Source organism: Grampus griseus (assembly GCF_964374135.1).
Source record: "Grampus griseus genome assembly, chromosome: 4".
Lineage (NCBI taxonomy): Eukaryota > Metazoa > Chordata > Mammalia > Artiodactyla > Delphinidae > Grampus > Grampus griseus.
This window is the reverse complement of record NC_138997.1, coordinates 144,237,632-144,261,154: the sequence shown is the minus strand read 5'-3', so window position 1 is coordinate 144,261,154 and position 23,523 is coordinate 144,237,632. Positions and strand designations below refer to the sequence as shown.

The following is a 23,523-nucleotide window of genomic DNA, read 5'->3' as shown; positions in this document are numbered from 1 at the left end:
GCCACTGCTGGCCTTGGACTTGTTGGTAGGCGGTGTCTCGCTTGTCAGAGTTGGTTATGGAACTTGGCCCGGCTGGACCCAGCCTTGTTCTGCTCTCCCCAGTAGAGGCACCTGCTGCTGCTCAGGATGCGTGGAGAAGTCTGCATCAGCTTCCCTGTGGGGCTGCGTGGACTGCTCTGACTGCAGCGGAGCAGGGCCGCCAGAGATCCACCCTCACCCTCGTTCAGCAGGGTGACCGTTGACCTCACCAAAGTGAACATCCCTCGGCATCCACCCCACGCTGTGAAACGCGCGGTGTTGAGTTTCCTGCGTTAGTGCCTCTCCCGCGTATTGTGTGCTGCTTTTTAGGGAAGCACCAGGCTCCGCAAAAAATGAGGATTCAGTGTTTTTACTGACGTGAAAAACAACGATGTGGTTTCCGTCTGAATCTACACAGGACGGTTTGAAGAGATGGGTGGTTTGACTTACTTTACTTGTAGAAGGTCAAATTGAGGAGTGACCACCATCACATGTGTCCTAGGGCCTGTCACTCAAGCTGTCTTCTTTTTTCTAGGTGACGTCAGACGTCCAAAGTATATTCAACAGACTGATTTGGCTGCAACACTATCAATAGGGCTTGGTCTGCCGATTCCAAAGAGCAGCGTCGGCAATCTTATATTCCCAGTTGTAGAAGGAAAGCCAATGAGGGAACAACTGAGATTTTTACATTTAAATACAGTACAGCTTAGCAAGTTGTTGCAGGAGAATGTTCCATCATATAAAAAAGGTAAGCCGCTTAGCAGCTGCTAACATCTCTTATGCTGTGTGTGTGTTTCCATCGCGCCTGATGTCCCCGTGGTGTGCACTACAGCAGTCTTTGACTGTGTGTTCCTTTTCATTAGAACCCTGACTATCACCATTAGCAACACCCACAGATGCAACCATGTAAGTCAAAATCTTTCATAAATTTACTTATTCAGCAAGTGCTGAATTTTTTTCACTAAGTTCCTGTTTGGCCAGGGGCTGTTGGAAGGACTAGAGACACAGCAGGAGGAGAGCTCTGCCCTCGTGGAGCTTATCATCCAGAGCGGGGGAGAGAGGAAAGCAACGACAGATGTCAGATAGTGATGGGCACCTTAGGAAGAGGCTCAACCAGGGAAGGATGCAGGTGGGCGAGGGCCACTGGGGCAGGTTGGCCTGGGAGGGAGCCTTGTGGCAGACGCAGAGTCTTGTGGTGGGGATGTGCCTGCACAGTCAAGGAGTGACCGGGGGCCCGAGTGGCTGGAACTGGCAGAAGGCAGAAGGAGATGAGGGCTGAGGGCTGAGGGCCTTTTGGACATTGAAGGGGTTCTCACTTCCATTCTGAGTAAGTGGGGAGCTCCTGCAGGGTGTTGTGCAGAGCTGAAACCTTCCACTTGCATTTTCAGAGGCTCTCTCAGGCGCCCGTGTGGAGGGCTGTGTTGTGCTGCAGCAGAGCCAGGAGGCTGGTGCGCTACTTCAGTGCAAGGGGAGGGAGCGAGGGCCCAGGCAGTGGGATCCGGGACAAATGGTTGGTTCTGGATCTGCTTTGAAGGTAGGATTGGCTGATGCACTGGATGTGAGGTGAAGCAATCCAGTGACATAAGGAACAACTTGGGGTTTGCAGCTGAACGGTGAAAGGATGCAGTGAGCGTCACTGAGGTGGGGAAGGCTGTGGGAGGAGCGGGCTTGCAAGGCAGGGTGCTTGTGTGTATGCTGGGGGGCTGGGGCGGGGTCAGTGTCCACGAAGCCAATAAAGAAAGAATTTCAAGAAGGAGAGAGTGAGCATGTGTGTTGAATGGGGTTTGAGGTAAAATAAAATGAGGAATTGAGGGGACTTCCCTGGCGGTCCAGGGGTTAAAACTCCACACCTCCACTGCAAGGGGCATGGGTTCAATCCCTGGTCCGGGAGCTAAGATCCCGCAAGCCACGCGGCGTGGCCAAAAATAAAATGAGGAACTGAGAACCGTCCGCTCATACGGCAGGTGAGGTCTCAGCAACTTTGCTGACAGAGCGGTTCACGTGGAGACAGCCTGGCTGGCGTGGGTGCAGGTGAGGACCAGGGACAGGGCAACGGTCTGGCATCTGAGGTGGATGGGGCCCGAGCGGGGTGTGTCCTTAGTTTTAAGGACTGCGAGAAACTAGAGGTGTTTATATCTCTTTTTTTTTTTTTTTTTTTTTTTTTTTGAGGGTGTTTATATCTTGGTAGGACAGCTCCCCAGGACCATACTTTCAATCAGTTTACTCTGACCCATCCACGGACGTCAAGGCTAATGTTTGACGCTGGGGCTGGGGCTCGCTGGGAAATGCAGAGGAGGTCACCTCCCAGTTTGAGGCAACATTTGATGGGATGTTGGCAGGTCTGCCTACTTGAAGTGGTGCGGTACTGCCCAGTGGAGTGAACGCCTGTGAGTTTGTGGGGAGATGTAAACTGACCTTGAGTTGGTTGTGGAAGACACACCCTGCCATCGGGGAGTGGTTGGGAACCAGATGTCCTGAGTGGCAGGAGGGCATGGGGAGCACAGCTCTTAGATCGTGAGACAGCCCGGCCAGCAGCTCTGTCAAAGGTGGGGCCCGACCACTGTGCACATTTCAGTGCAGACCAGAGGCAAAGAGCGTATGAGTTTGGTAGCTTTTGCAAATCCGTTGTTGTTGGTAGTGTGTGTCCTTTCTCCTATACCAACAACTAATAAAAATGAAACCCAGAAAACGGTGGGGTCGTTTGCTTATTTCAGGGATAGCAGGGTAGGGAGGATTGAGCACTGCAGTGGCTGTGGCCGTAATGAGCCTGTGAAATGAACAGAGGCCAATCCCCGGAACGAGAAAGCACCCCCAGGGCTTCACACCCCCATCCAGGATGTCAAGGCCTGCCATGATATCCACCCCGGTCTGATGCAACTCGCTCGTCTGACCACTTTTTGGTCGTAGTGGGGGCTGTTATCACCTTTGGACCTTTGCGTGTGCTCTTCCTACTGATTGGATGCTGTTGTACCTGTTCCACAGGTTAGTTCCTGGGCATCCTTTACATTTTAGCTTCACTGTCAGACCTCCCTTGTCCCCCACACTCAACCCCATTCTTAAGTCAGTTCCCTTTCCGTTACCAAGGGTCTCTCACCGTTCCGTCTATAGTATATTTTCCCTCCGTAGTATTTTTCACTATTTGTAGTTTCATGCATGTGTGACAACCCTGCTGGATCACAGACCCACATTGTCAGGACCTATTCTGACGCATCTAGCATGTAGTCAGTGTTCAGCCCATTTTTCTTTGGACGCATGCACAGGTGCGCCCGTGTCTCTGGGACTCTAGGCGGTGGGGTGCAGACACAGGTGCCTCCGTGTCTTTGACTTTGGGGTGTAGCAAGTACGGGTACCAGCTTGGATCCAGACTTAGACCCCAGCTCTCACCTGCCTGCCCATGAGCGGGTGTCTGAGTTGCCTCCTCTCTGAAATGGGTGTCTAACCTTTCCAGTCCCATAGGTCACTGGGAGAGGACCTGAGTGAGGGCTTAGGGTCATGCCTGCCACCAGCACTTGGTACAGGTCAGCTGGCTCCAGCAGCAGTGGTGGGGCTGCAGGCATCGGGGCCCATGCTCAGGGGTTGTGCCGTGAGGATGCCGGGCTGTGATCAGGGAAGGCAGGGTGGGGGCACTGCTGGTGGGCTGGGCCAAGGCCCCTGAAAGGCATGGCCCAGACCACCTTGGAACAGCTCTGCTTGAAGTTGAAAGAGCATGTTACGTACCAGGGAGTCTCGGGAGAGAAGTTCTTGCTCAGCCGACCAGCCGAGTTACAGTTGAGTCTGGTCCAGCCCTGAAAGGAAGGAAGGCAAGACCCCTGGCCTTGGGCGGCATGCCACTGTCGTCCCCAGTGGGGAGCCGGCTGCAGCCGGGGCTGGGCTCCATCCACGAGCCATCACGCAGCCCTGGCTTTATGTCGGCCGTGGACCATTCAGCCGGTGTGGTGCATGGGAGACATAGCTCAGCGTTGTGGTAGGAGGGCGGGGAGACTGCCACCCCTTCCCAAAGAAGACTGGTGAAGAAGGGAAGCAGGTGAAAGAGGGCCGCTGGCAGTGAGAGGCAGGAGGGGCCGGCCTGCCTCGGGAAGGGGCACGCGGTGGAGCGGGTGTCAGGCCCCTGCCTGCCCCGTCCTCACCCAGAGCGTGAGGGTCGGAAGGATTTTGTAGAACTGAGGGCTCTCATGCAGTGCATTCCTGGGACGTTTTATACTGCACCTTGAGGAAGAAGAGTGGAGAGAGAGAAGGGGGAGGAGGCGGCAAGCGGGAGGCGGAGAAGGCGGGGCTGAGCAGCAGGCAGACGCTGCTGTCCGTGGCGTGCACCGAGGGCTGGCGGGCAGGAGGGACGGCAGAGGACAGGCTGGCTTCATCCGCTGTTGGGGTTTTACCGGAGGTGTTGGCAGCCGCAGCCACCCCCACCCCCGGAGTTCATCTTGGTTAGGTGTCAGGCTCTGCCATGTGCCGTGAATAACTGAGCACTCTGAGATTACAATTACACATGTGCGTGCATGTCGGTGATATGTGTGTGTTGCCTTTTCTTCTCGGCAGAGCCTGGGTTTGAGCAGTTTAAAGTGTCCGAAAGGTTGCACGGGAACTGGGTCAGACTGTACTTGGAGGAGAATAGCTCAGAAGTCCTTTCCAACCTGGGAAGCAAGGTTCGCAGGCAGTACTTGGACGCGCTGAGGGCCCTGAGCCTGTCCCTGAGCAGACAAGCAGCCCAGTATGACGTCTACTCCATGGCGGTGGGGACCGTCCTGGTCCTGGAGGTATGGCTGCCTGTGCAGTGTCGCGGCTCCGCTGTTAAACTGGGCACCTAGCTTGGCCGGGATTGGGTAGTTTAAAGGACGTAGAAAGTTTCTAGAAAAGCGAAGGGAGAGCCCCCTGCGTGGTGGACTCGCGGACGCCACCGCTGCTTCTTGTTGCAGGTCCTCGCGCTGCTTCTGCTCAGCGGCCCCCGGGCACTGAGCAGCAAGGCCGAGCTGGACGTCCCTCTGCCGTCGCCCGCGTTCTCTCTGCTCTGTTACCTGCTGCCCCTGGGCCTCGTAGCGCTCCACGTCACCGTGTGCACCTCCGCAGGCGGAACGTGCTACCTGTGCAGCCTCCCGTGGCTGACGGCAGGCGGAGTGATGGTGCTGATTTCCACACTGCTCTGCGCAGTCCTGTCTGCTCTCACCGGGATGTTTGCCGGCGGAAAGCGTCTGAGTAAGGTAAGGCCGGCTTTCCAGATAGGCTGTTCTTGTTCCTCCAGCTGATGAGACACGGGTTAAGCCCCTGGTGCGTACCAGGCATGATGCTGATGGGAGCCGAGGAAAGGGCCCACCCTTCATGGGAGCCGACAGGACGTGCTCACAGTGGCTGGTCTCCCGGGTCCCTGGGCATCCCGACTTGACACGCTCAGACCTGTGCTATGAGGTCTCATGCCTTCCTTCTCAGTTAGAAAGACAGGGTCCCTGGCGCTGTAACCAGGGGACTGTCCAGAGCGGCTGGCACAGAGGGACGGGCAGCTGGCTGACGGGGGGCCAAGAGGAGACAGACCCCGCCCTCATCCTGCCTCATAAAATGCAGTTTCCTCTTCTAGACTGACGTTCTCCTTTAGAATTCTTGCAGCCTTTGGCCTCTGACACCTTCATTCATCAGCTGCTTGTGGTGGCAGGGTGGTGAGAGAGAGGTGGGCAGTCCCAGTTGGTCCACAGTGCCCAGAGCCCGAGGGACCCAGTGCAGTGACTCATCACAGGGCCACAGACGCGCCCCCCAACCTGTGTGGTGTCGTTTACCACACATATGTGTCCCCGCTGGAGCATGGGCTTCCCTAGAGCAGTCTGATTCTCCAGGGCCTGAGCAGGCTCACAGTATCAAGCTCTGTCATGTACTAGCTGCACGCAGTTAGTAGAACAAATATCGAGGAGTACTGAATGACGGCCATGGAGTCCTCATTTTACTTTAAATGCTTTACATTAGTGTATTTACGGGCTAGTACTGTGATGCCAACTGCTGTAATGGAAACTCTCTGGATTTCTGGAAAGTTCTTGGAGAACTTAGGTGTCTGGTTCGGTGGAATACACCCTTGGGGCTCTTTGGTTTCCAGTAGCAGGCAGTGGCTCAGAGGGCAAGGACAGGCTGCAAGGAGGGTCCGGCCTGGGACTGGTGGGCAATGCTGCAGGCTCCGGCACTGCCGAGACTGCTTGGGTCCAGACAGCTTCAGTCTCCTTGTCACTCAGCTTAGGACTTGCAGTCCGGGGAGGACCGCCCTGCTGTTTCCACGTCCTCCTGGCGGTGCTCGGGGGGACGGGGAGTAGTGGGTGCCGGGCGTGAGGGGCAGCAGGTGTCTGTCACGGCAGGTTAGGTTCTGTGAGCGAAAGCTGTAAGCTCGGGCAGCAAGAAGATGATGTGCTGTTCAGATTTTTCCCATATAAAATACATTTTCCTTTTTACAGAATCCACCTCAGTGCAACTCAAGGTGGTCGGAGTTAGATCTTCTCATCTTGCTGGGGACCGTGGGCCACACGTTGAGTCTGGGCGCAAGCAGCTTCATCGAAGAGGAGCCCCAGACGTGGTACTTCCTCGTCAACACGCTGTGTCTAGCTCTGTGCCACGAAATCTACAGAAACTGCTTTCTGGGAGACGACTGTGCGCCTCAGAGTTGCCCGCACGCGGGAGAGGACTTTGACGGGGTCGCAGCGGCCCCACAGGGCAAGAGCCCTGGCCCTGACGTGTGGGAGCTCGACAGAGCGTCCAGGCACCCCTCTCCCCTGGGAGCGCTCAGAGGCCCTGAAAGGTGGATGGCGCTGGCGAGCCCGTGGCTGATTCTGACCTGCTGCCGGCTGCTTCGGTCACTGAACCAGACGGGTGTGCAGTGGGCCCACCGGCCTGACCTGGGGCACTGGCTCACCAGGTGAAGGCAAAAGCCGTGGCCTCGGGCCAGACCCTCCGTAGGCCTGTTTTTCATATTCAGGATAGAAATGGCATTTGAGATCTGAAGAAATAGAAAGCTAACCCATGATTTGACATTGAGAGGTGAATTTATTTGAGGCTAGCTTGATAGTTTGGTTTTTTATCGCTGAATCCCTGTAAGTGTTCATGTTTGAGAACCTGTGAATTTTAAAATGATCACTGCAGCAGGATGTAGTTTGTCACTCGCTGCCCTGCCCCGCTGGTGCGAGGCTGGGGTGACAGGCTGGCAGGGCCTGTGCCCAGGAGCCCTTGGGAGAGTGGCTTTGCCTTCTGGGCTTCCGCCCTTCTCTCCCCGCCCCCAGGAAGGGCAGCTGCGTTGGTTGGAGCCTGTAGGTGAGCCTTCAGCCTCCTCTGAGGCCTCTCACGAGTGGCTGGGAAATGTAGTAGAAAGTATAGCAGATACAGAAGATTGAAGTACAGAGAAGAAACTAGGACAGAAAAGACCAGCATTTGGTCGTATCATAAGTTTTACCCTCTGTCAGTGAAGGCTTAGAAAACTAAAGTATGGGAGCAGTGAAATGAAAAAGTGTTTCCAAGAGTGACAAGGGTCACTGTCGGATCGCTGGGAAGAGCTTCTGTAAGAATTGTCAGCAGGAAGCAGGGCTCAGGAAGGTCGTAGACACGTTCCTAAAGGAGGAAGTGGCAAAGGAGAGAACAGGAAGTGCTCACTCCTGCTCGTGATTCGGGAACTTCAGTTAGATAAGAATGTGCGGTTTTATATGTGATGAGGGAGGGGACAAAAACCCAGGCTTGGCGAGCACCGGGGAGTCCTGGGGCCACACACTGGCACAGTCCTTTTGGAAGATACCTGGAATTGTACATCAAAGGCCGTAAGCTTGTTTATTCCTCTGGCCAAATAATCCTCATGATAAATTTCTACCAAGTGTTAACAGTACTAGCAAACCTTCGGCAACCATAGTAATCACAGGTAGCGTTTTTCAGGTTCCTGCTGTGTGCCCACTCATTTCATTTTCACAGCAACCCTGAAGAGAGGGCGCTGGCCTGTCTGCGCTTGGGGTGTGAAAGCAGAGGGGAGCTGAGGCAGCACCAGGCGGAGCCAGAGCACGTGAGGATGAGAGCGTGCTGGGGCAGCACAAGGACCTCACTTCTTATTTTCCTGGGAAGCTGCAGCACTGCGGGAAGATCTGCTGATTTCCACCCACAGATGCACTAACATGGTGTGTAGGGATGCTGCCACCACCCCTGGCCCACTCTCCAGGGTGCAGCTGTGCCCACTCCTGGGTCTAGACCCTCCTCCAGCACACCGAACCCCCACCCCTTTCCATCAAGGGCGCTCCCCTCCTGCAGCACGATTCTCCCTGTCAGTTTGTAAAGAGGCTGCAGTTTCGGTGATTCCTCCTCCAGGGCAGAGCCTTTGAGAGACGCCCAATCACTGTCTCTATGCTCCATTTTCCATTTGTGACAATTAACAATCCAGGATCTGCATGGAACATGCAGCTTACAGAGCAACAACAGAGGCCCCAGCGTGGCCCCCATCACCGTCTGCCATTCCCGGGACCCGTGCCCTGACACTGGCCTCCTTTCCTCTGCATCTTCCCAAGTTCGTCTTTCCGCGTGGCGTATACATGCCTCGGGTTAACGGCTCGTGAACACGTGGGCTTTGTGAGTGTGAGCTGCAGTGACTAGCATGGGAAAGAGCCCTGCTTTCCCAGGGCTCAGCTCGCCGAGGTGGCAGGGAGCGGTGGGCAAGGGCCGGGCAGAGAGAGGGCCTGTGACAGCCACGTGCCCAGCCTCTTCACCAGGTCTCCCCGCCTGGGAGGGGGCAGACGCTCCTGCGTGAGTCTGTGTGCACTGACGAGTGAATGCAAGAGGACAGTGCCAGGATGAGTGCGTCTCCCGTGAGCGGGCGCACACGGGTAAATGTGCAGTTTGCACACAACCTCTTCACCTGTGGTTGGGGAAAATGAGGCTGCCCCAGAAAGGGGGCACCAGGGCAGCCAGCGGGCAGTGTTGGATATATCGCTGCCCGGGCCAGTGCAGAGCTGATGGTAGCTACCAATTGTGAATGAGCAATGAGAGATTGGGTTAACGGCCCTTTATTTGTTCCACTTTAAGAACCTCTGTTTGAATTTAAAAAACAAAAAATTTTCTTTTTTGCTTTTCAGGAAAATGAGCTCTTTTTCCTACAGTTCTGAGAAAGCCACTTGGTGTAGATCCGTAATATCGCTAGTTATCCTTGGTAGTAATTTTTGGCATTTTACATTTCATTTCAGCTCTGATCATAAGGCTGAACTGTCTGTTCTGGCCGCAGTTTCCCTCATCATGATTTTTGTGTTGGTTCAGAAGAGGTGCTCCCTGGCATCAAAAGTGGCCATGGCGTTTGGCCTGCTGGGCATCTATTGCTACAGGGTGGCCATTGGAAATCTGCTGTTCCCATGGCAGCAAAACAACAAAGACATTTCAAAGTAAGTGTACTGGCAGACACAAGCACTTGTTTTTAGATCTGTTCTAATGTTTTATGTACTAAAAAATGCCATGCAATCTTGAGAACATTGGAGTTTGGTCTTTGTGAATTGTGATTTTGTCAACGGTTACTGACAATGCCTCAGTGAACCAATTCTGTTAGCCTCTTTTTTTGAAAGGAGAGAGACGAATAACCTGGAAGTAAGGTCACTAAGATTTATTTATTTTTTTTAGTAAGGAGTTCTTTAAAAATAAAGCATTTAAAGGATTCAGTTTTGCTCCATCAAGAAGTAACTAGTAATGAGGATAATAACGAGTGGATGCTGCCTAGGAGTTGGGGGGTGAAGCATGCCAGAAAACCAAACTTTCCCATAACTTACGTGAGTTCCTGGAGCGGGGGCTCATGGTGATTGAATCGTCAGGACCACTTTTTGCATGTCAAAGTGGCAGCTTTTTTGTTTTTAATGGTGATGTGGGCTGGGGTGGGCAGAGCCTGTTCTGGAGGGCTGTTCGTAAAACGTGTTAAGAACCTTGACTTTGTCCAACCCTCTGACTTGGGTGTCCTTTTCTAGAATTTATCTCAAAAATACAACCAGAGGTGAGGCGAGAGACTGGGATATGGGCATGCTCTCTGAAGCATTACTTTACAGTTGCACAGAGTAAAAAACAAGGTAGTTGGCCAACAGTAGTGGGTAAGCCTCGGAGTTATGGTTTCAGGTCTTACATTTAAGTCTTTAATCCATTTTGAATTTATTTTTGTGCATGATGTAAGAGAGTTGTCCAGTTTGATTCTTTTAAACGTAGCTGTGTAGTTTTCCCAACACCATTTATTGAAGAGGCTGTCTTTCCCCCATTGTATATTGTTGCCTCTTTTGTTGTAGATTAATTGCCCATATAAGTGTAGGTTCATCGGGGCTCTCTCTTCTGTTCCATTGATCTATGTGTGTGTGTGTTTGTGCATTACCATACTGTTTTGATTACTGTAGCTGTGTAATATGGTTTAAAGTTAGGGCACGTGATACCTCCATCTTTGTTCTTCTTTCTCAAGGTTGTTTTGGCTATTTGGGGTCTTTTGTGTTTCCCTACAAATTTTAGAATTCTTTGTTCTAGTTCTGTGAAAAACACCATTGGTATTTTGATAGGGATTACATTGAATCTGTAGATTGCTTTGCATAGTATGGTCATTTTAACAGTATTAATTCTTCCAATCCAAGAACATGGGATATCTTTCCATCAGTTTGTGTTGTCTTCAGTTTCTTTCATCAGTGTCTTATAGTTTTCCAAATACAGGTCTTTTACCTCCTTAGTTAGATTTATTTCTAGGTATTTTATTCTTTTGATGCAGTTGTCAGTGGGATTGTTTTCTTAATTTCTCTTTATGATAGTTTGTTGTTAGTTATAGAAATGCAACAGATTTCTGTTTATTAATTTTGTACCCTGCAACTTTACTGAATTCATTGATGAGCTCTAGTAGTTTTTTGGTATTGTCTTTAGGATTTTCTATGTATAGTATCATGGCATCTGCAAACAGTGACAGTTTTATTTCTTCCTTTCCAATTTGGATGTCTTTTATTTCTTTCTCTTATCTGATTGCTGTGGCTAGGACTTCCAATACTATATTGAATAAAAGTGGCGAGAGTGGGCATCCTTGTCTTGTTCTTGATCTAGATCTTTTCACCACGGAGTATGATGTTAGCTGTGGTCTTATCGTATGTGGCCTTTATTATGTTGAGGTATGTTCCCTCTATACCCACTTTCTAGAGAGCTGTTTTTTCTTTTTATCGTAAATGGTGTTGAATTTTGTGAACTGCTTTTTCTGCATCTATTGAGATGACCATATGGTCTTCATTCTTCAGTTTGTTAATGTTGTGAATCACTCTGATTGATTTGTGGCTATTGAACCGTCTTTGCATCCTTGGGATAAATCCTGCTTCAGCATGGTGTGTGATCCATTTAATGTTTTGCTGAATTCGGTTTGCTAATATTTTGTTGAGGATTTGTTACCTGTGTTCATCAGTGATATTGGCCTATAATTTTTCTGTGTGCAATATCTTTGTCTGGTTTTGGTATCAGGGTGATGCTGGCCTCATAGTATGAGTTTGGAAGCATTCCTTCCTCTGTAGTTTTTTGGAATAGTTTGAGAAGGATAGGTATTAACTCTTCTCTGGATGTTTGGTATTGCTTTCCTAATCAGAGAAAGAAAAGCAAGTGTTATCCTCTCTAAAAAGGTGTCAAGGTGAATTCTGAGGGCTATGGCCCGGTTGTTTGGGTGGCTGAGGGGCACAAGGGCCACACCTGGAAACAAGACCTGTCAACTGGTGTGGGACGTCAAGGTGATGCCAAGGGCCTGGCTGAGGTGACGGCAGAGTGGCAGGCCTTCACCTGAGGCAGGGAGGTCAGGTGGGGAGGGCATGGTGGGGAGACATCTTAAAGACTGTTCACTTCAAAGTCTGAGACTCTGGGCAGATGTCAAGGCTGGATGTCACATGTGAGGGCGTCCAATCCAGGGGTGTTTGTTTAAACCTCAAAGTGCAACACATGAATAAATTCCTCTTTCCTCTCGGATACACCTGATTTCACTTCAAGACTTCGATGACTTCCTTACCTTTCATGGATAGAACAGCATGTACCTTGTTGGTGCCCAAAATATAGGCCAGTGCACCCTTTCATTAACCTGCACTGCTTGGTTCACATCCGTCCCGTAGAATGCTTCCATTCTCCACCCCGATCTGTCCTGATTCTAGACCCCTCTTGGTTCCAGATCTGCCCCAGTTCTAAAGCTGCCCTAATTCTAGGTCTGCCTGAAAGCTGCTTCTCTCCTTTCAATCCCCGCAGGTGCTGCTGTCCATCAGTATTCTAGAATCCTCTACATTTAACTCTTGACTTTCATCTCCACTCTGAAGCCCAGACCTGGCTGGAGCAGAAAGCCAATTTTCAGTGGTTCGGGATGTGCAGGCACAGCTGACTGGTGAGGGCAAGAGGTGGATCCATTAAAGGCATCCAGTGGCGCTCTCCCTCCTGTTCACAGTCAGTCCTCCTTGATACAGAACCCAGCCCCTTTCTTCTTTGAAACTTCTCTGATTCCTTGGACCTTTGCTCATTTCCCCCTCTTTGACCCTGTGGGTCCGTCATCAGCACTCAGCTTAGCACACACCTTGGCGTGGTTGCATCTGACCCCAGCTCCTCCACCAGGGTGAGCCCCATGGCGGGCCTCATATCAGCCTCTCGTGTCTCCATGTTGCCAGTAGATAGTGCTCCACTCTTTAAACTAAACTGATCATCCTAAAAAAAAAAAACCATTTTTTAAAAACGCAGAAACTGGGCTTCCCCGGTGGCGCAGTGGTTGAGAATCCAGCTGCCAGTGCAGGGGACACGGGTTTGATCCCCGGTCCGGGAAGATCCCACATGCCGCCGAGCAACTGAGCCCGTGTGCCACAACTACCGAGCCTGTGCTCTAGAGCCCGCAAGCCACAACTACTGAGCCCACGTGCCACAACTACTGAAGCCCGCACGCCTAGAGCCCATGCTCTGCAACAAGAGAAGCCACCACAGTGAGAAGCCCATGCACGGCAACGAAGAGTAGCCCCCGATCACTGCGACTAGAGGGAGCCCCGCATGCAGCAACAAAGACCCAACGCAGCCAAAAATAAATAATAAATAAGATAAATAAGTTTATTTTTAAAAAATGTATAAACCTTTTCCTAAGAAAATCTGATATAGGAAAATTCAGTTTTCAACACAGATACATTCTTTTTTTTTTAATTTATTTACTTTATTTAATTTCGGCTGCATTGGGTCTTCATTGCTGTGTGCAGCTTTCTCTAGTTGAGGCGAGCGGGGGCCACTCTTTGTTGCAGTGCGCGGGCTTCTCATTGCAGTGGCTTCTCTTGTTGTGGAGCACGGGCTCTAGGCGTGCGGGCTTCAGTAGTTGTGGCACTCGGGCTCCAGAGCACAGGCTCAGTAGTTGCGGCACATGGGCTTAGTGACTCTGCTGCATGTGGGATCTTCCCGGACCAGGGCTTGCTTGAACCCGTGTCCCCTGCATTAGCAGGCGGATTCTTAACCACTGCGCCACCAAGGATGTCCCCAGATACATTCTTAAGGTGAACATTTCATTTAAAATTTGATTTACTTAGCGTCACTTTAAATAATCAGCTTTTCTAGTACTGTATAAAATGTTTGATTTATGAAATTGATCTAAAATATGTTTTAGGAATGTATAGTGCCATAAATTGTATCCTTTACAGATGATGACTGTGCTAAAGTACTTAATCCACAGTAGTATTTAACATTTACCGTGTGCCAAACGCTTTACGTGCGTTCTCTTGTTTAATTGTCAGGACAGCCTTGTGAGGTGTAGGTACCATTTCTCTTCATTTTATGAATAAGAAGCTGAGCATCAGAAGTTGTAATTAACTTGCCCCAACAGCAGAGCTCGTCTGTGGCAGTGCCCAGACTAACCTGGCGCCACCTTCCTCCAGACCCGCAGTCTGGACCGCACCACTGTATGTGTGTGTCTGTACACACATGCAAGCACGTACTTAAATCTGCTTGGTTGTGAACATGCTCGGTTGTGTCTTAGCATTTATGAACTTACGGAATTTCCTGACAGAGCTGGACCTTATCCTACTGCAGTGTTTTTTCAAACTAACTATGCAAAGTAGGTGGACAGTTCTTTCGGCTACAAGTAATGGCTCTGGTCCTACACCTAGGTGATCCTTGGGCCACAGGAGCAAGTTTTCCTGTAAGCCGGCTCCATCAGAGAAGTGAGCACAGAGCGGACAGGCCTGCCGGCCTCTGGGCGGGGCGTCCTGGGAGGCTGATGTGCAGAGGCAGACGCCCTCACTTCCACAGAGCTCCCCCGGCGGGTGGGTCCTGAAGCTTGTACTGTCAGCTCAGTAGACACGTGGTTTTCATGGGATAACGTGTGCTTGAATTTTTCTAGCTGGTGCTAATGAATCTGACTTCTTTTGCTTTCTTTAGGGGCATCACCGAAGCTCGTTTTGTTTATGTCTTTGTCCTTGGCATTCTGTTCACGGGCACCAAAGGCTTGCTTAAATCTCAGATCACTGCTGATGACTTCACAGTCAAGACCATGGGCCTCTGGGAAATATACAGCGGGTTAGTTCTGCTGGCGGCGCTGCTCCTCAGACCTCACAATCTTCCCGTCTTAGCCCTGAGCCTCGTCATCCAGACCATCATGACTCAGTTCGTCTGGCGGCCCCTGAGGCACGACGCAGCTGAGGTCACCGTGATGCATTACTGGTTCGGTCAAGCGTTCTTCTATTTTCAGGTAGGTTTTCATCATTATCGTGGGTAGAAGACTATTAACTTTTTATGTCGTTTATCTTTTAGTTTTTCTTTGAGAAAATTTTACCATAAGCTAGGAAGTTATACTGTATGTTTAGTGAAAGAACTGTCAGTATGGCGTGGTGAATCACGCTTAAATTGCACGTATAGCGTAAAGTGCGTTTAGTTATTTAAGACAGACGTCCTTGGTGGGGTGTATAGTAGCTGCGCTGGATCTGCTCTCAGCGGGCGGTTAGGGCAGCGCATCATGTTCCCGTGGCTTTATCAGATGTGGATGATGACTGCTCTCACCTGCTCCCTTGGCTGTCAGCACTAGGCATTTCTGGGGCTCCCCACTTGGTTATTAATCTCTTGGGCCCCGTGCTTGTCACGTCCTCTCCCGTGTTGAAGGGCCCATAAAGGCAAGTCCAGCCGCCTCCAGGGTAGACCTCAGTGTGCAGCTGTGTACTTGGGAAGCACCTGGACAGGTGAACAGAGCATCCAGCTCCCGGCCTTGGAGGGACGGGACCGAGTTCCACCCCAGCCTTCCCGCATCGCTGCCCTGGGTCAGGTGGCCCCGCCCTCGACCTGTACCGCACACATCTCCCCTGAGGGTGGAGCGCAATCGCCGGAGTCCCCATCTCGCTCCGCGCTGTCCGGCCAAGGAACTTTGCAAACCGACTGAACGTCTGAGTGTGTTTTCTCGTCTGTACAGTGAGGATCTGCATTTCCTCCCTCCTCTGTCCAGACCCTGGAGCTTGCCTGGTGCCCCGTGTCCCGGCAGCTTGGCCTGGGGCCTCTTCCTCGTCTCCTGGTTTCTGGCTGCTTCCAGCCTCACCACAGTTGCATGGCTTTTCCTTTTGTTCCCTGAAGCCCAGAAGTGGGCAGGGGTAAAGTACTAGAAATCTGTAAGTCCTGGAGGGATGTGACCTGACCCTCCCCCTGTCTGTGCCTCCCCAATCCTCCAGCCCCACTTTGCTTCCATCTCCCTTTCACTCCAGCTGTAGCCTCGCCCCAAGGACCCCCACTTTCAGTGCCTACCGTTGTCACCAGGACCCCGCAGCGACGCCACAGCTGGGGTCCTTGCGGACCCAGGGCGTGGACCGCACCACCCTGGCGTCTGAGCCGCCCGTCGCGGGAAGGCGCCCTCTCTGACAGCCGAGCACTGGCCCGCGGGTTCTGTTCCTGTGTGTGCCTCATGCTGTGTTACCACCGAGGACACAGCTGTTCATACCTCTCAGAAGGTCACAGGCGTCATGGATGTGGGGAAGTGCAGAGCTTGCATTTCCAGAATTGCGGAGTACCAGCCGGGAGTGGGAAGACAGCGAAGGGACCAGCGTGAACGTGGGCCCCAAGGGAGGAGGGAGGAGAGCGGCCGAGTGCCTCTTCCGGGCGCACCTGCGTCAGAGCTGTCCTGCCGGCCGGTTGGCGTAGCTCACGTGTGGCCTCGGAAGGACTGTAGGTTTCACTGCACATTTCAAGAAATGTCCAGATGGCCCATGTCAGTCTGTTTCCTCTCTTCATCTGGACGTCACTTGCAGGCCTGTTCCTGGGGGTTGCCTCCCGTCTGGAGGTCAGTTAATGATGGTCACTCTGTCTCTGAGCACAAGTGGCTTGGTGGGGAATGGGAACGCTGTCACATCGGAAGATCGCCTCGTCCCTCTGCCTTCTCCAGGCTCCCCAGGGCCCAGCTGAACCGTGGGCCTGTCTGAAGAACACAGGACACCCCTGCCCGGGGGCGCACAGCCCCACAGCTCTGCGTGGGACGCCTCCCGGCAGCGCCCACACAGTCTGCAAGCTGCAGGTGTGTCCTGGGGGCACAGCAGACCCTGCTGGCCTGATCAGGCAGGTGCCCACAGTCTCCCTCTGAACCCAGACGGAGAAGGCGGCTACTGCTCAGGCAGCCTGGCTCCGCGCTGAGGCCTCAGTGTCAGGAAGACTGAGCACAGGTGGCGCCCGAGCGGGGAGGCAGACTCTGGCGTTCGGTGTGCTCCTCTGGGGGGCATGTGGCCTCGTCCCTCGGGGGTGAGCACGAAGCTTCCGTGACGGCATGTGTTGCTGGCGCGTCTCAGGCGCTGCCCGTGGGCAGCCAGAGTGCATGAGTCCAGCGACCACGGGCGTCCCTGCAGTGGCGCCGTCAGACGTGCTAGAGGTCCTCGGGGGCAGCGCAGGTCGGCCCTTGCACGGCGGGCCCCACAGCAGGCCAGACGAGCAGCAGTTGTGTGGCCTTGGGAGCAGAGCGCCCCTGGGGCCGTGCTCATCTCCCCTCCCACAGCCCTTCCCTCGGGCGTCTCCCTTTTCTCACTGTCGGGTTTCCTGGCAGGAGAATCACAGGCTCTCCGCTCCTTCTTCCGGCCTTCAGCTCACCAGCTCCTCGTGGTATGGGGTCAGGAGCGTGGTGCCCAGCTGGCATCCACAGCTCTCCGCGGGCCCCTGGGTCTCTCCCTGCCTCGGTTCCTCACCTGCACGGTGTCAGGACTGTTGAGGATCTAGAGAGTTAACGCAAGGAAAGCCCCAGAGCATGCAGGCCGCGCCTTAGGTCGACCCTCTCTGACGGCTGAATCGGCTTCAGCGGGACCTCCAGCGACCTGCCTGGTGTGGGACCCGCTTTTCCATCTTCGGCCCACCTCCCCTCAGCATGGCGTTTGGGACTCTTGTTCTCCCTTCCCTGCTCCTCTCGCAGCTCTAGGGTCTCCTCCTTCTCCAGGGAGGGAGTCGTGCAGTTGGGGGAAAGCCCAGGCGGACGTGGGCAGAGCAGGGGGTCAAGGGGAAGCTGCACGAGGGAGGTTATTGTCGAGGGAAGAGCGCGGCTCTGAGATGTGTGGGGTCTGCACCACGACCCAGTGACTGCCTGGAGTGCCACACGGCTGAGGGAGAAGGCGGTGGGCTTCACCCAGCCGGACTTGTGTCCCAGGCCGTCGGGTCAGGAGCTCCCGGGAGGGGCCTTCGCTGGGCTGGGACAGACATTTGTGCCGTCAGACCCGTAAACATCATGAGTGTCTCAGAAAAGGCCCCCAGCGTCAATAAAGACTGAGAGTGGAGAGGGACTGAACCTCGTGAGACCCTTCCCTGGGATTCAACACCCCACCCTCCCTGCGTGGGGCAAGCTGTCCTGTTACTGGCCCAGATCTTGCATCTGACACCTGAGCCGTACGCCAGGCAGCCAGCCCGCCCTCCCTCTGCCACCTAACAGTGGCGTCCACCCTCGAGCGAGCCGTGTGGCAACACCGCCCTCAGCTCCCCCGTGCCACGTGCAGCCCCCAGACTGGGTCCCTGAGGAGGGAGGTCGGTGTGTCTGTCTGAAGTAAATAGATCTGGGGAAGTTTGGAATTTTCCATAGTTCATCATCAGACTTACATTTGTGTAGTCTCTCGAAGGTAAAAGACATTCCACTTGCTCCTCCTGCCTGGGTGTGAGGCGGGCAGGTGGAGGGACAGCATCTAAGGTCAGCCCCGGAACCAGGAGTGAACGGGCAGCTGGGGCGCCTGTGTGTCCAGGTCACCGTGACCGGCTCTCACAGTTGCTAGTGGCCATGGTATGAGACCAGCCGGCTCAGCCTGTTTCTCCCCATGTCCAGGGAAACTCCAACAACATCGCCACCGTGGACATCTCAGCAGGCTTCGTGGGCCTGGACGCCTATGTGGAGATCCCAGCCATGCTCCTGACGACGTTTGCGACATACACGGGGCCTGTGCTGTGGGCCAGCCACCTGGTAAACTTCCTGACCTCAGAAGCCAGCAGGTGAGGCTCCTTCGTCTTTAATCTGATGGCAGATCAACTCATGTTCCAGAGACAGGGTGCCTGAACCCCAAGGGCTCAAGGGTCTCGATTTTCATCCGTTTCCTTGACCTTGAACAGTCCACAGTGCATGGCAGGGCTGGTCTGTGTGGGGGCAGCTCAGACACCCCTGCTGGCTTTCTCCAGCTCATACCAAGGTGTGTCTCCAGAGGGACAAGAAGGAAGGTCTCTTTTCATTTTCTCTGCTTGCCGGTGACCTGGTTGGAGCACGGGGCAGGGGGGGATGGCGGGGGGGATGGCAGAGGGGATGGCGGTGGGGAGGGGGGGTTCCCTTTGGAACAAGAGAACAGGAGATGCTGCTTCTCACTTCCAGGATCTCTGCTGGAGGGAGACAGGAGCCTGGACAGTCCTGAGGGGCTGGCCATGAGGGTGCGACTCTGTGTTGCCCTGTCCTGCCCCCATGAAGTCCAACGGTCACCAGCCCCAAAGGCTCCTTTCCCAGCAGACTGACGGGGCAGCCCACTGCTCTGTCCTGCCCAGCACATCCATCCGTCCACCCCTCCCCTGCCTGTTTACTCCACAGCATTCCCCTCCCCTCGCATGCAGTGCTTCCTTCCTTGTTTACACCCGCTCCCCTCAGAAAGGGGGCTTCGTGAGGAAGGGGCCTCCAGCTTCTACCCACACAGTGACCTCGGTGCCTGGGCCCACCTGGCAGAGTGCAGCCCAGGTGGTGTGTGGCTGCCTGATTCTGCGCTTCCCACACGGGCCCTGGCTCCCCGGTCTGTAAAACGGGCGATGGTGTCGCCGCCATGGGTTGTAGGCCCATGTGAGGTGCCGCGGGGTGTGAGGCTCCCTTAGTGCCTCTGAACTCCTAACACGCTCCCCTCCGCACCCCGGGGGGTCAGGCGGGTCAGGGAGGCCCCAGGAGGACACTTTGCAGCTGAGGGGAGGGCGAGCTTTCTGCCCCCGCCCCCCTCGGGGCCCGCACCTCCCCGCCCGAGTTAACAGCACAGGCCTCACTGCGGTGACGTCTGACCCCACACTGAACCCGCCCCCGCTTCCTCGGCCCCCTTCACGGGTTCTTCTCAGTCCCACGTGTCACCCCCAGACCAGCTCCTGAGACACAGGCCTCCGGGACCCTCTGCCTCTGCACCAAGCTCACGTCCACATCGGTGGACGGGGCGAAGGTGAGCGTCAGATTTTGGAGCAAGAAAGCAAGGGACGGCTCCCCCTGAGGAGGGTGGGCTTCTGCTCTGAGGCCGCGGCTCCCGGTGGGCTCCACCTGCTCTCCAAAGTGCCATGGCTGAGCCTTGGCTTCCCCAGCGAGAGGCTCTCTTTCCCCAGCTGCAGGCTTCCTGAGGACGAGGAGTGCCTGCGTGTGGCCTCTGGGGTGTCTGTGGGCAGACTCCCCTCTGATCAGCCGCTGCCTATCTGGTCTCCCGCGAGCCGAGCGCCTCTGGCGGGAGCGGACGGACGTGGGGTCGCTGTGGGCGAGCCCAGGACGCCCTTCCAGGCTTTCGTGCTGGACGTGAGCCCACGTCAGCGCAGGATCGCTGCCGAGCTGGGGGTTCTTTCATTAGCGGATTCCTAGATGCCCCGGGGGGTGGGTTTGGTGGGGTCGAGAGGCCCAAACTGACCGACAGGTGTCTTTGCATGTCGGGGACCAAGGGGCCGTGAGCCGGTGAGGTGCGCTCACTGCTGCCCCAGAGGGCTGCCTGCCCTGGAGCACGGCTCTCTGCGTGTACCGCGTCTGCAGACCCCAGGTCTGCTGGGCAGGGGGACCCAGGCGGGTGAGGGCCAGACGGTGAGAGCCTGGGCTTCTGTGAAGAGCAGCTTCCTGGTGCTAAATTCACAGCTTGATTTTCCTGGCGCTTCTCATCTATTGCACTTGTACTGGGGAGAAAAAAGACAGATGAAAGCATTTCTTTAAAGTGAGTTGAAGCATTTTAATCAGTTGGAGAGTGTTATATGACGTTTTCCCTAATTAAGGAATGTTTCTCCTTTATTTTAGAAAAGGTTTTTCTTCATTTTCACTCAAGTTTCACTCATTGTTTCTACTTTTTCTAGTAAAATAAGAAAACTATAACCAGATTAAAGTGGTAGAAAAAGAAAACATATTTCTAATGGCTTAAAATTTGGGCACTGGGTGGCCCGTGCCCCTCTGCTTTGGGAGCTGGCCTCCGGTCTGGAGCTCAGCAGCAGGGACAGCCGAGTGGTCCAAGCTGCAGGTCCTTCGTTCATCCCCTAGGTCGCAAATTGTCATTTGTTGAGGTTACGGGAACTGTCACCCCACTGGCTGTCGCTCTGGAAGGGACCTCAGTCAGTGTCTTCCGAGTGTGTGAAATCGAAACACAAGGAAGTGAGTGTCCTGAGCTCCCCTCCCTCACTGTCTGGTCAAGAGGGGAGTGGGGTCAGCAGGCTCCCAGCTGAGCACAGACGCCCTGATGCCCCAGGAGAGGGCAGCAGAGCCCGCGCTGAGGCCCGTCATCCACTAGGCCTTTCCCTAGGGTGCCCTTTGCTGGGTGTTGGGGGAAAGGCCCTGGGGAGGGAGGAGGCAATGCTTCGGGGCCCAGCTCTCCAGGGATCCCCTGCGGGATGGACTGGATCCCAAGTGGGACCCAAGGCGTGGGCATGAGGAGTCACTCCAGGAGCGCGTGGTCTGGTGGGGCAGCGGCGAAATGAGCCAGTCACAGCACTGCTGTGAGGGGTCAGGACGGCATCCCAGAAGAGGGCCTGCAGGTGGGCGTCGAGGCTGCGTGATGCGTCAAGAAGGAAGCAGAGCGTGCTGCCTACTGAGGGTGACGGGCAGCTGGAGAGCCCAGCAGGAAGGACGGGCACTGAAGCCCCAGTGGGGAGCCAGCTAGGGCCAGGCAAGGACACCTGCACGCGTGGCGGAGCCCCTGCGCCAGGAGGGGTTAGCAGCAGCGATGCATGTCGCGGAGACTCCGTGCGGGGTGTGAGGAGAGGCGCCAGGACCGGAATCTGGAAAGCCTGGCCCCCGAGGATCTGTGGGTTGACGAGGAGTGAAAGGTGCCTGGGTGGTGGAATTTGTCATCCCGAAATGGTCACAGTCCCCGGAAGGTGCCTTGAAGAACAGGCTAGATTTATGTAATGTGTGGGGATGGCTTGGAAACAAAGGCAGTGCGTGCATGTGCCTTGAGGGGGACTGTTCTTATTTCAGGAGTGAGCCAACGTCCCCAGACCAGACCAGACACCCCCTGGACACCACACGTATCTCATCCTTGCGTGATTTTCTTTTCATTGTTTATATGTTATAACGTGTATAATTTTAAAATAAATAACTGTAGAATTTGGGGGTGCATTTTTCAAAACTATTTCGCAGATTGTGGTGGCCCTAAGTGACTGGAGGTGCCCGTCTGCAGCTGTCCTCTCCTCGGGCGCCACAGTGCCCACCAGACTAAGTCCCAGGAACAGGAATTACTGTAGTCAAAGTACAAATATCGATTATGTGTGTGTGTTCACGCCTCACATGAGCCAGAAGTGGCGTGTACTAACGCACGTTTCCCTTTTTATTAACAGCGGTTCGGCGCTGAGTCATGCCTGCTTCTGCTACGCACTGATTTGTTCTATTCCAGTTTCTGCATATATCATTTTTGTGACATCCCTGCGTTATCATTTATTTATATGGAGTGTGTTTTCTCCAAAACTTCTCTATGAGGGAATGCATCTACTCATCGCAGCTGCTGTCTGTGTATTCTTCACAGCCATGGACCAAACCAACACAAAGTCTTAGACTAAGTTATTAAAAAGAATATATTTTTTAAACTTTACTGTTTACTTCATGGATTTGTATAATGAAAGAAATCTGTTTAAATGCAAGATCATTCTTAAAAAAACAAGGTGTGAATTCTATAATGTTGATAATAGTTTCCATTTCTTTGACTACCGTACTTGAATTTAGGTTAAATAGTAAGTGGTTTAAAAAGGTCATTTTGAAATACTTAGTTTGGATACGAATTGTATTCCCCTGTTGACAATCACTCCAGAAACTTCTGAACTTTTAATTTCCTCTGGATAAGTTACCCAAATATATCTGTTTAAACTGAAGAATAAAAAGTTTCCAGGTTTGTCACAGTGCACGGGAGCCTCGGAGGGCCTGGGGGCTCTGTGGGACAGGGCTCATCTGCTGCCGGGGTCCCCTCGCAGAGCTCAGGAACTACCGGGGTCCCCAGCTGCTTGGGTTTATGTGGGCTACGTCTGTCAGCATTTATGGCATTTAAAATTAAAACTAAGGCATTCAAAAATATGTATTCATTTGAAAATAAGGTTATAAACCCATTGTGTGTTAATATAACATTTTAAAGAAAAATATTTTTTCCAAAACAAAAATATTGAGCGAGGAGAGTGGCATTGCTTTACATTTTTGTAAATCTAATGTCTGACTTAATTGAAGGTGGTTGCATTCTGCATCTGTCTGTTGTGGTGTGTGTGTGTGGTTGCAGCAGTCGCACAGATATGTCATTGGAAAAGGGAAGAGTACTTTAATATCCTTTTCTGATCATCATGGATGTTCTTTCTTGATACTGCACTAAAATTGGACCTGTGGTAGTTTCTTAAAGGTTAGTTGGAGAAAGAAGAGATGAGCGTGTGTAAAACAGGTGAAGACCTACTCAGGTCTCACCTGAGTGAACAGACTGGCACCCATGTCCGCTGCCAGGTTTGACAAGGACTGTGGCCATGTTAGGTACTGTTGTTGGGGAAAGCTGGGTGAATTGTACGTGGGCCTCTCAGTAATATTTTTATAACTTGTGAGATTTAAACTTTTCAAAATAAAAGTTATTTTAAAAAAGAACAGATCAGTTGCGTTGTGGAATCTGCAACCATATCACTGAACTTTCATGCTCTGCTTCATTAAAATCCATTGATCTGTCTTGCTCCCTGAATGGATCTTTTCCATGAGGGATCGGTCCGCTTCTGCCAGCATGTCCTAAGGGACCTGGTGCCCCTGTGCTGAGCTACGGCAGGGAGGTGCACCGTGACCACAGGCATAGCGGTTTGACCCACTGTTGTTCTTAATGTGCTTGGTGCCCATCACAGGCAGCCTGTAGAGTTTATTCGAAAGAATGAACCTCTGATCGTTCTTGCTGAGGTACT

The 23,523-nt window shown here is 53.2% G+C and overlaps 1 protein-coding gene across 1 annotated transcript in view; it reads left to right on the top strand.

Annotated features, from left to right (window-relative positions):
- The window catches only part of PIGG (phosphatidylinositol glycan anchor biosynthesis class G (EMM blood group)), a 40,612-nt gene extending 17,439 nt beyond the window's left edge, over positions 1-23,173 (top strand). Inside the window, exons 6-13 of the mRNA XM_082653116.1 lie at positions 554-766; positions 4,555-4,772; positions 4,932-5,213; positions 6,441-6,898; positions 9,192-9,383; positions 14,365-14,674; positions 18,248-18,411; positions 21,949-23,173. Of these exons, the coding sequence (XP_082509242.1) occupies positions 554-766; positions 4,555-4,772; positions 4,932-5,213; positions 6,441-6,898; positions 9,192-9,383; positions 14,365-14,674; positions 18,248-18,411; positions 21,949-22,162 (2,051 nt within the window). The 3' untranslated portion in view covers positions 22,163-23,173. The remainder of the gene's footprint in view (positions 1-553; positions 767-4,554; positions 4,773-4,931; positions 5,214-6,440; positions 6,899-9,191; positions 9,384-14,364; positions 14,675-18,247; positions 18,412-21,948) is intronic.
- Positions 23,174-23,523: the final 350 nt, after the last annotated feature.